This window comes from Salarias fasciatus, chromosome 7 (genome assembly GCF_902148845.1).
Source record: "Salarias fasciatus chromosome 7, fSalaFa1.1, whole genome shotgun sequence".
Lineage (NCBI taxonomy): Eukaryota > Metazoa > Chordata > Actinopteri > Blenniiformes > Blenniidae > Salarias > Salarias fasciatus.
The window spans coordinates 15,591,586-15,603,805 of record NC_043751.1 but is presented as its reverse complement, the minus strand read 5'-3'; the positions used below and the strand labels follow the sequence as shown (position 1 = coordinate 15,603,805).

The 12,220-nt window shown below is 39.4% G+C and overlaps 2 protein-coding genes across 2 annotated transcripts in view; one reads left to right on the top strand and one right to left on the bottom strand.

Annotated features, from left to right (window-relative positions):
- Positions 1-4,820: 4,820 nt before the first annotated feature.
- On the top strand, positions 4,821-7,047 carry LOC115391581 (zona pellucida sperm-binding protein 4-like). The gene is made up of 8 exons (XM_030095853.1): positions 4,821-5,127; positions 5,289-5,473; positions 5,554-5,651; positions 5,735-5,892; positions 5,984-6,176; positions 6,539-6,677; positions 6,780-6,855; positions 6,941-7,047. The coding sequence occupies exons 1-8, from the start codon at positions 4,821-4,823 to the stop codon at positions 7,045-7,047; spliced, it is 1,263 nt and encodes a 420-aa protein (XP_029951713.1).
- A 2,109-nt stretch (positions 7,048-9,156) lies between these two features.
- tmem263 (transmembrane protein 263) overlaps positions 9,157-12,220 on the bottom strand; it is a 4,714-nt gene continuing 1,650 nt past the window's right edge. Inside the window, exons 2-3 of the mRNA XM_030095607.1 lie at positions 10,692-10,762; positions 9,157-10,486 (exon numbers count right to left, since the gene is read on the bottom strand). Of these exons, the coding sequence (XP_029951467.1) occupies positions 10,191-10,486; positions 10,692-10,758 (363 nt within the window). The 5' untranslated portion in view covers positions 10,759-10,762 and the 3' untranslated portion in view covers positions 9,157-10,190. The remainder of the gene's footprint in view (positions 10,487-10,691; positions 10,763-12,220) is intronic.

Sequence of the window (12,220 nt, the reverse complement as noted above, 5' to 3'; positions counted from 1 at the left end):
AAATCTCAGATTTCCCATGAAGCACGCGGACTCCTCAGGCCTCCAGGAAGAGGTTTATTCAGCCTTTCAGTCAGAAGAATCATGCTCATAGATTTTACTCGTTTTAGTAGCTTCGTCTTTGTCCACTGAAAATTGTTACTTGTTTGTGTGAATGTAGCGCCACACTCTTGTCAAATAGTAGTACGACATTGTTTGTTTTCTTAGAAGGGCCTGCTGTTATAACGAAATGCAAGAACTAGAAAAAAGAGAAATATGATATGGGATATGGACATCTTTTCTAAAATTATGGCTTCATATTCCCAACAAAATTAGTTTGTAGCTCTTCATAATCACATAAAGTCGTGTAAACAATGTCAAATGTGATTTAGGTAGTTTTAGTCACAAGACAATTTTTTTTCCCCAGTAGGAAAATTTCCATATTTGGTACAGTTTTTTCCCCCTTTTATGAAAACTTAAAAGACTTAAGTCTTTATTTGTGACAATGTTGGAGCTGAAAACTCACTGAATGACTAAGAAGTGCACACAGTTACAAAAATTTTTTTTTTTTTTTTTTTTTTTTTAGACAATCAATCTGTATACATACTACTGACTGTTTTTCATGCTGGATGCGTCACTGTTTTCCCATGGACTCGTAGTGGGAGTGGGCAGCAGAAGTTAGCAGTGAGGACAGCCTCTTTTTGACTCTGGTGTTGGAGGAGCTCTCTATGTGGATGTCTCCAATATCCATGGCTTCTTTCCACAGCTCAAAAGCTTCCCTGCTGCATAAACTGGTGTCTGTCTGTGTGATCTGTCTCCCTGTGTTTTTCAGTATACATTAAAAGGCTTTACTGTCACAGACAAAGATAGTGAGCAGTGTTGGGAAGGCTGATGAGAGTTTCACAGTTTTTAAGATTAAATCAACAAATTTCACCATTATGATAATGAGTCCACTATTTTGACATTTCATTTTCAAATTGTTACACAAGACAGTCATTTTGACTACACGTCATCTGCAGTAGTTTCCATTCTATCAGAGAAAATGAGTTAAATTCAGACCCATTTGTCAATAAATCTACGTTTGTCCTCCACATTAGCAACATAAATGATCAAGCCAAATCTGAGAAAGTCTGAGCATTGTGTACTTGCAAAATAAACAGACTCCCAAAGGTTTTTTTGACCCCAAATTGGATTGTAAATAGAGAGTTAAAGCCAATGAGTCAAAGAACAAGTTGTCTGACCTGTTAGTTTTATGCAACTGATTTTGTGACATTGTGAAATGGCTCCCGAAATATCTTTGTGAATGAATGAAGCAAATCTATCACCCTGGAAAATTACGGGGGTGTTTAACAGTAAGGGATCCTGATGAAAATCATTTGATCTCAGAGTTTGTTATAACCCAAATGTGAGGCCTTGGGACACAAAAATGTAAACGCAACAAGAACCACAAGGTCAAATTGTTATGCAAAAAAGCAGGAGAGCCATGTGACATGTGCTCTGTTCCACTTTTGTTTGGATAGGAATTAAGGGGCAGAACCCACTGCATTGCAAGCTTGCATCACTGATAATCATTATGTCATTTGTCCTCCTTCAACATCACAGTTTCTTGATTGTTTCCGCAGGTCAAAGCTCCACTTACATAAAAACATGGCCAGAAGCCAGAGTTTCTCTATCAACCATTTCACAGTTCTTGTTTGTCATCTCCTGTTCCATTTCTTCCCATCCCTACCTCTGGGGTAACATGGAGGATTACCATGTTGTCGTATATGTCCACTATCTCTTCTCAATACATGTTCAAAGCATTTCAACCCTGGTCTCTGTAGACTTTTTCTCAAAACTGCTTAATCTTAGCTCTCCCTCTGGTCTCTTCATAGCCATTCATCCATTTCAGAAGAAATTATTTGGTAAAGTTTTGATTCTTTTGTTTATTTTCTTTCCCTTTACAACATCCTTCACCTGAACTGTCACAGTGTCCTGTTTTTGGCACAAATTAAAAGAGAAACAAAAAAATTTAAAACATATAGTTAAAGTAACTATAAAACTCCACAAATAGGGATTGTTCAGATTTATATCTTGACAGTTCTCCTCTTGCTTGAGGGTTTATCTGACAAAGTGAGGTTTTAACACTACCCACACGAACAAGTTTAGTTCTTTATGTGACTAACAATGATAGTGTCAGTGTCATTAAAATGAAAAGTTCTGGCTCCATCGTTTTATGAACAAGACAGTCAAAGACTTTGTCATGTTTTCTTGATGACAGTTCACTCTGAAGTGTTTTCCAATGCAGCATTATATACTATTTACACAGCCATTTGAAACCTACAGTAAAGTCAAATAGTATTGTATTTAGTGAGTTGTAGTGATTGTAACAGATTCGATATTCCCAATGATGCTGTCATCCTCCCTGTGGCGTTGTTTGCAATCACCATTGCTCTTGTTGCAGGGAGAAAATGGGTCTTTTTCCACCTCTGAAAGATTCTCTACAATCCTGGATGGTACAGAGTAAAATTTCAGTAAATATGGAAAACCAATGCGCACTACAATACACTAAATCTCAGCTGCAATAAAGCTGTAAGTCTAAACGTCTAATGTAAAAAGTGGCAAATTCTTGTCCCACTGTAACAGTAATGCAATGCAGATTGCTTGATGCTGAATTGCTGTCCAGTATGTACACTTGTTCTCCCAACGAAATGACTGAATAATTGAATTTACAGTGGTTTTTTTCATCATTTTGCTGCATCTTCTGACCAGCTTCAGCCGTTCTGAGGCCACGATTCACACCATCATCCACAAGTGCAGCCTAATTTCATCAGGAACATACTGTACTTGGCCTCTTCATCCTCTTCCCCTGTTTTGTCGTTTTCCCCATCTTCTCCGCATCCTCACACCTCTTCCACAAGGCTGACCTTCCATTTCTGTGTCACAGTGTTGTAGAAATGCTACACACGCTGCTTGTAAAGCGGGGGATCATGGGATTCAGTTGAGTGAACGTGGAGAAATGACTTATTGTTGCAACTAATAAAATAACGTAAGAAAATGCATCACACACTCTTTCGCATCAGTGAAAGTTGAAATTCATCTGAGAAGAATAACTACATTTAAGAGACATGTTCAGGAAAAAAAAGATGAAAAATGTCTAAAATTTGCTTGACAAATTTTGACAATTAGTTCAACTCAAGCAATGAAATGAGGACTATTAGTTTTAGAGGGAATGACTATTCAGCATAAGTATCGTTCATTTTGACTGGCATGACATGAGCAAATGAAAAAGTAAAACAGCAGAGAGTTGTATGAAAGCAATTCATGCATGTTGTTGGAATCTGTTAAGGAATGAGAAACTGACACGATGATGTGTAGAAATGACCGAATGTTGTGGGGTTGAACTAACTTGTTGTTCAAATTTTAATAAGTGAGAAATGCACCAAAGTGACTGCGAAAAACTGTAATTACAAAAGCAATAAAAGATGCTACTTGGGAAAAGGTGCAGGCTGGATGTGCATGAATGATTTACGGTACTGTGTATGTGTTACGTTCAATTCTAATATTTACTACAAGATTCTTAATAATTCTATATACAAGCTGAAACAGGGTAACATTTTCCGTTTTTAAATTTTGATGGACTGTACAATAGAAACTTCCACTTCCACTTTCTACTTTGTGGATATACAGCTACAAAAGCTTTTTATTTTATTTATTTTAATCCTTTTATAAGTCATGTTTTAAAAAGTCATGCATACATCATTTAAGATGAATGCAAGTCAAGTTGATGTGGTAAGAGAAAAATCATTTTAAGACATTTTTTTTATGCAACTAAAATAGCATGATATTGAAACTACACTGTGATGATGGCGTTTCACTGAAAATTCAACACAGCGCTCCTATTCATCTCATATGCTTGAAATAGCTTAAAGGGATGCTTGGTTTCATGTTTTCACCAGTATAATTACAACTAATATAGTTCATTACAAAAAGAAGGCGGACAGTCCATCCTGTGACTGAAGCATTTTTTTAGAGAACTTTGTCGCAGATTTGAAGAAGAAAATCAATGTATTTGACTTTAGTGCTTCCAAAAATTAAGTATTTATTGACCAATTTTAAGGTCGTGAAGACCTTTGAAAAAGGTTTTTTTGGCCCATATGTTGGACTTTTGGGCAGATACTTCAGTGTCAGATTGCCCCCATGCACACACTGACCTGATCCGATAACAGGATTACTCCCCCTTCGCCTCATATAAGTAAACACATAATGCAGCATGAGGAGTTTAGTTGTCTGTCAAAAGATGGGATCCATTGATTGGTGGTTATTTGGCCTCTGGGGTGGCGCTTCAAGCATGGTAACATATAAATATGGCAGCACACAGAAGTTAAATACTCGGAGGACTGTCCACGTCAGACGGCCCTGAAGCCATGGCAAGAAGATGGAGTATCACTTCTTTAGCGGTACTAGCTCTGCTAGCCTGCTTGGTGGAAAGAGACATAGAGGCTAAACCTCAACATGGCACAGCAGCAAAGACTCCTTGGAATCCTCAGAATCCTCCGAGTCCTCCAATTGCTCCAAAACCTCCAACACGTTGGCAGTATCCAAACCCTCCTAACCCTTCAAATCCTCAGAGCCCTCCACAACCTGGGATACCTTCGAACCCACAGCCCAGTTCGGTGTTTGTGTACCCTCAGAATCCTTGGATTACAGGAGCAAATTCAGTGTCCCGGAAACCTCAGACCCCTCTGATATCCCCAAAACCTCAGAACCCTCAGATTTCCCCCCCAAAGCCTCAGAACCCTCAGATTTCACCCCCAAGGCCTCAGAACCCTCAGATTTCCCCCCCAAGGCCTCAGAATCCTCTGATGTATGATGCTCAATCTTCGCCTCCTGGATCCAAAAAGGTGCCTCAGAATCCTAGCCCGCCACAAAACCCATCTCTTCCACCTCCACGGAAGAAACCATATCCTCAGACAGCCGGCGATCAATCTGCCAAGCCACCTCAGACGCCTCAAATACAGCGACCACCACCAGTGCTGCCACCGCCCGTGACCAGCTGTGAAGTGGATGACACCGTGAGGGTTCCATGTGGACCTCCCGGCACAAGCAGGGATGAATGCGAAGCCTTAAGCTGCTGTCACGATGGCCGCCAGTGTTATTTTGGAAAGGCAGGTGAGTTTATTAAAAGGTTTCTGAATTAGACATGAAAACAACTTTGTGTACATAAAAAAAATGCTTTATGGTATAATGAATTTTGGAGTCTGTATAATATCTACAGTGAACAGAAAGTGTAAAATCCTTTCACACGCTTCTCCGTGTGTTTGTTCCACCAGTGACTGTCCAGTGCACCAAGGATGGCCAGTTCATTGTTGTCGTGGCCAAAGACGCCACACTCCCCAAACTCAATACTGACACAATCAGTTTGCTGGGATCGGGTCCAGGATGTTCATGTGTTGACTCTAACTCAGCCTTTGCCATCTACCAGTTTCCCGTCAGTGCCTGCGGGACTCTCGTCATGGTAGGGTTATGTCTTTTTCTTAACAAAGGAGACGAAGTCTGAAGTAGTGTTATCTGAGTGTGTCTTTCAACTGTTTGTAGGAGGAGAACGGTGTCATAGTGTATGAGAACAGTATGTCTTCTTCGTTTGAAGTGTTCCAGGGACCCCGCGGAGACATCACCAGAGACAGTTTATATGAGTGAGACGCCACTTTCAGAGTGTTGGAGCACTGAATTGAAGATTCTGACTCTGACTCTAAACGCCACTTCTATTTTTTTACAGACTGATGTTCCAGTGCAGGTATATCGGCCAGTCTGTTGAAGTTGTGCTTGAAGAGTTTCTTCGAGTGGAAAATCCCCTTCCAGTCGCTGGGTTGGGGCCTCTCCGTGTGGGCATGAGGCTGGGCAATGGACAGTGTCTATCCAAGGGTTGTGATGAGTGTAAGTGCATGGCAGGCTGTCAGGGTTGCTTTGTTTGGATTTCATGTTTCAGTGACAGCTGTCATAATGCCTGTGTTGTTTTCTTTCACAGTGAGCGTGGCCTACAGTTCCTATTACACAGAAGCCGACTATCCCATCCCGTTCGTACTCAGGGATCCCGTATATGTGGAGGTTCTCATCCTTGATCAGGCAAATCCAAATTATGTCCTGACACTCGATCGCTGCTGGGCCACTACGTGTGAGGACGCTTACAGTTTGCCTCAATGGGACATTCTCATAAATGGGTAAGTAAACACAGATTTAGACTAATTGGTATTTGTGAAAATTCTCACTCAGGCAAAGTGGTGCTTTGTGAAGACGAGACTCAATGTAACATTTAAAACAAAATGTTTGATTAAATGTTTTATGAATAAGTGAAAGTATAATTTCGGACTGGATTTTATTTTTCAAAAACCTTTGACAAAGATACTTACTCAGCAGAGCGTTTTTGATATTTTTGATAAAGTATGATTAGGCATTTCTCTCTTGTGGTGGCTTGGAACTCATGAGCCAATTAGTTCCATACTTATCAACATTTTCCACCATATTAATTTCAATTTGTTTATTCTCCCTATTTTCATCAATCTCTCATTTTCCCTACATCCAGATGTCCAAACCAGGCTGACACTTACAGGACGGCACTGGTTCCAGTTCCCACCACCCTCGACCTGCCACGTCACTACAGACGTTTCGTTTTCCAAATGTTTGCCTTTGTGGAACAAAATACAAAGAACCAGAAGCAAGAAGTAAGATACAACACACATGCTCTATGCTATTAGTTTTGAACAGTTGAGAGTCCCGTTCTAACACATGACTGCGTCTGCTTCCACCTCTGTGTGTTTGTACAGCTGTATATTCACTGTAGTACGACTGTGTGCGTGCCCTCACCGAGCGGAAGCTGTGAACCTATTTGCATGCAAAGAAGTAAGAGCTGATTTTACAGTCAAGCACATTTTAGAGAGGATATGCATTCTTGTTTACATCTGACCATGTACATGTCTGCGTGCAGGTAAGAGAGACGTCTCAGACGTGTCAGACGTGGATCAGAAGACTATCGGACCAAAGATGGTGGTTTCTTCTGGACCGCTGGTCGTATCGGCTCCTCCTGAGGAATAAACAGAGTCGAGCTTATTTCAACATGGCCTTGTTCAATTATGAGAAGAAAATGACGTGTATGATTAAAAAAAACAAACATAAAAGTCTAAAGTTTGGTGCGGTAACAATCAAATGTATTGGATGAAATTATTGTACAGAGATTTATAATAAAATATATTATCTCTGGTTTCTTGTATATATTTTCCATTATTTCAGTTCTTTTAAATGAAAAAAAGAACCATTTTGTGATATTGAATGATTCATGTTGTAATAATGATTTCCTTAATGTGGATTAAAAATTACATCCTTTTATTGAATGTTTTCTTTATCCCTATGAGGTAGATGTTTTATTAGGATGTGTGTAGAATGCTGAAGTACACATGTCATTAATGTACAATTCCAATTATGCAAATGATTTTATCAACAGAATTATTCAGTGGGGTAAGTTAATTAGACACTTGAAGTAAGGCAGCAGTGAGCTTTCCCACCCCTCAGAATGCAAACTGAGCTGAGGGTCTCATGCTTTCTTACAGTTCAGCCATCAAAGAAATGTTTGTACTGTAGATACATATCATATTAAGCCTTATAGCAATGGAAAAGCAAGCAATCAGCAGAAGGGAAAAATCATTCACTGCAGTTGGTGTTGTGATTTTTTTTTTTTTTTTTTTATAATGAAAACGTTCACTCTGACTATACAGAGTGTGACTCACCAACTGCAAGCCTCACTGCCTTTTACCTTGTATCCTACATTATGTGCTTTGATCAGGTTTACAATTTTTTCATGTTTTCTATTATATTCTGAGTCCCATTACCTATTATCGTATATGAAATCTTTATAATGGCCAGTTCCACCTAACAAAAAAAAAAAAGTAAGTTTAATAACTGTTAGCTTAACTTTGGGGAAAATTCTTTAGTTTTATCAGTTTAAAACTGTTTCTCAAACATCACATTAATATGTCAGACTCGGATACAAACAGAATATCAATCAGGTTTAAATCCAATACCGACTCTGTATAATAAAGGTGTCTTTAAATTGTGCACTTTGCCATTTGCATATGACAGCTACAGACGTGGACAAAATTGCTGGTACCCTTCATCTATAATTTTCTCTCTAATCTCCTGAGACAACTCTTTCCTTTGCTTCCTCTGGTCCATGTTGAGTGTGGTAGACTTCATGTTACCAAACAGCAGAATGACTACCTGTCGCCCTCTATATGAGCCACTGACTGATTACGAGATTGGAGACACCTGTGATGCTAAATAGTGGACACAGCTTGTGTCGACATGTCCCTTTGATCACATCATTTTCAGTCTTTTCTAGGGGTACCATCAGGCCTGGCCTGTTTCTTGAGTTTATCTTTTGAAATAATTCTGTTGAAGCATGGTTGAAAAGAAATGTCTGACTTTCATTAGTTAAATTTCATAGATTTTTTTTTTTATTATTACTTCGATCAGATTCAAGTTGTTTCTCTGACCACTGTGAATTTTTCTTTCATTAAACGAAGGGTACCAACGATTTTGTCCATGTCTGTATAATGTACATTTTAGATCAATTGTTACCAAATTAGAAAGGAAGGTTATAAACAATTTCTTTATTTAAAAGCCAATATTTTGCTTAAGATATAATCTATTTTCTCAGCCAGTAGAGTCAGCAATGTGTTTAAAGCTCAGCCTTCCTTCATACAGACGTGGTTATGCTGTATCTCTGAGGAGCATTAATAGTGACACTCATTAGTATTAGTAACCAGCAGATATTAGAGGCAGGAAAATGGGATTTTTTGCTTTTTGTGTTTGGTGATATAAAACAGCTAATAGCAATGCTACTGGGAGAAAAAAAAAAACAAGAATCAAACTTAAAACTCTTCAAAATAAACACAAGACGACTTGATGATTCAATTTTTTTTTTAAATCCGCATTTTCTCTCCCAACAGCTGCAGTAAATCCATCACTGAACAAATGCCAAACCACCATGCTTCGGTATTGTTTTGTCACAGCATGCAGCAGCTGCATTCATCAAGCACTTTCACTACTGACTATATTGACCACCATATTACATTCTATGTCTTTTGACAATTTAATTCAAATTCAAAGTTTTTATCTTGATATCCAGGTCACGAGAGCAAACAGAAACAAATTTTATGTCTTTTATTCAAACACGTTCTGAATACAATATTGCTGTTTCAGTAATATTCCACCATTTTGCAACACTGATCAAACAAAAGCTTTCAAACCTTGGTTCTGTGTGATACACACCTTGAAGTGTTTAGGAACATTTTCTTAATAAAATACACTTTTACAGGAATTCAGCTTGAAAATGCACAAGTGACACTTGAAATTTACAATGTGATGTGAACAAGTCCAGGCAAAACTCTGAATGCACAACAGAAAACAAACCGTCCAATGGGAGAGGAGTGTTCGAGCATGGTTCAGAATGTAACAGTTGGAGTCCAGCAGGAGAAACTTATCAAGCTAATGCGTGGTAAACAGTTTTTTCAAAGCAAGTTTCTCGAGAAGACATGCTACAAGAGAAAAATGGAAAGTTTAAAATTGGTAGAAAGGCTCATTACTATCGCTTCACAGACAATATTCAATGAAGTAACGGTGACGTCCGTATCGAAAGTAGGAATTATCTGTAGACGAACTGAAGACAACGCAAGTATTATTTTCAGAGGAAAAGAAAAATCGTGACATCCCTATCTGTATACATGTGAAAGAAGAAGAAAGAAATTATTTGTAGCTCCATTCTGCATCATCTTGCAGTCAGTTAAAGGTCACAGATTGTCTTGCAAGCAAAATCTTGTTCCAGCTTTGCACTGTTTTCTGCAATAAAAACTCAATGTGACAAATACCCCAGTTTAAAGTGAGAACAATGTTGTGGCTTTTTATCAAAAGTTGAATGAATACTTTATCGAAATGGTTTCACAGATAATAGTTTTTCTTTCTATATCAAAAGTGATTTAGTGAGAAGTCTGAGTAGAGTCTCCGTTGTGCTGTCGCTTTTGAAACCTTTGCCACAATTCTGGTAACGTGAATTCACAATTGCATAAAAACATACAGGCATCGATACAAAACAGGCACAGAACCGACACCACACTGAGTCCTCTGTTGCTGTCTGACTGCACACGAATGCTTCGACAGACAAACGCAGTCGTCCTCCCTCTCCATCAGTCAGACTTGTCCTTCTTTTTGCTGCCCCCTATGGGAACTTTGCTGGCCACTGCGGAGCCGACTGCACCCACTCCTCCGGCCACGGCGCACACTCCCCCTTTGACCAGCCCGACTCCCATCGCAGGCACGGCAGCTACAGAGCTGACTGCAGTCTTGGTGAGGTCCAGGCTTTTCCCTCCTATCCAGGCCACGCCGCCCACTGTGGCTCCCACGGCTCCTCTGGTGACTCCATACAGGCCCCCCGCCAGTCTGCCAAACATGCCCGGCTGCGTCTGAGGGTGGTCCTTGTTGTCTAGTCAAAAATGAAAAACACAGTTTGTGATTCGACACATCAACACAAAAACTGAAGAAAACTATGTTACCCAACAGCAGTTTGCTTTTAAATGACATCAGGTAGAAACAAAACAATTACACATCAGCATGATTAGTTAAGCGGAGTTTAACATTAGGAAGGAACAGGAATAAACTGTACCGCTCACATCTGGAGGCGATCTTACCTGTCGGTATTGTGTCATCGTTGAGGCCTGCAGGCATGTCCTCAGGTACCTGCTCCGCCTGACTCATCTCTCTGGGGCAATAAATAGCATAGTCAACAATCTGACACGTCATATTTATACAGCTTTAAGAATAAAAAAAAAAAAGGTGAGGGGAGCAGCAGGAAAGCAGATTCTGTCAGATATCAGCTGAGAGTGTGCTACACATATCTCATAGTATTTCAGCTTTCCTCCATTTCTCTGTTGATTTTGGATTTGTACTTTTTTCAAGCAATAGCAGAAACAACTTCCTGGATTTTCAGTTTTTTTTTTTCGGTGCTGAAGTGACTCACAGGCGCATTACACACAGCGATAAATACAGTGCTGCCTTGTTCTGTAACGTCACACTGTAATTGTGACCAGACTGTTACGAAGGAGAGAGGGTACAGGCTGAATGCGAGCGCTCTAACTGGAGGCTGCTGTAGGCATTTAGTGTGTTAAGAAAATAAAGCTGCTTGCTTTGGGTGTGCTCCTTTTCCTAAAACAAGGCCGACCTGTTTGCAGTCTGTCACACAGCTGAGCAACAAGTTAAAAAAAAAAAAAAAAACACTCAGCAGATGATTTCTCAACTGAAAACAGCTGCTGCTAAAGAACTTTACTTCAGCACTCATTTAATACAGGAATTTTGGGGCCCTAAAAAACCCTAAAAAAGACATGTCAAACTGTTTTGAGGGGGTGGATTAGTGCACCACACCAAAACATGCTGCGTAATAATAAGCAATGATTTCTGACATAAGTTCAATGCAGCTTTTATAAGATAGCACTTATTAAATATCTTTATAATACCATGTCACAAACAATGAAATATCTGTTTATCTAAATAACACATTTCCCAGACGAAGCATAAAAAACCTTATCGTGCTGATTTTGGGAATCTGATTAAACTGGTATTAACAGTAGTTGCAATGTAATCAGGAATCAGTAAAAACCTCCTTGTACAACTTGACATTTTGAGCCCTGGGAAACTCAGTCAGGGCATTTTGGGCCATTCCATGCAGAATCTGTACATTTCAAAATAGTTTTGTGCAACTTAACTAGATAATCTATCACAACGTGACTAAATGGCAGGAGAGTTTAACATCGAGCTCATTTAGTATAAAGTGGTGACACTAATGACTAAGAAACAGTAACACCACCTGACTGCTCTGCATCTGCAAATACAGGAGGAACTTTTACAACTACAAAAATAATTTCAAGAACAGGTTATATTAAAATCTGAAGTCTAAAAATGGGTGTATGATACAAACAAAAGACAATAGGCTTGTGTGTAGATTGTATGTTTTCCATGTGTGGTTGGGTGTTCTCCTGAGTCTTCGGCTTCCTTCCACAGTCCAAAAAACAGGCATTTGAGGTTAAGTTTTGCCTCCCCATCGGTCATAGGTGTGATGAATCGGTACATAAGATGGATGGATCATACTTTTGTTAAGGCTGATCCCTCCTGCTCTGAGATCATGTGACCTGCAAGTTTGACATGGCAGTTTCACAGGTACCGG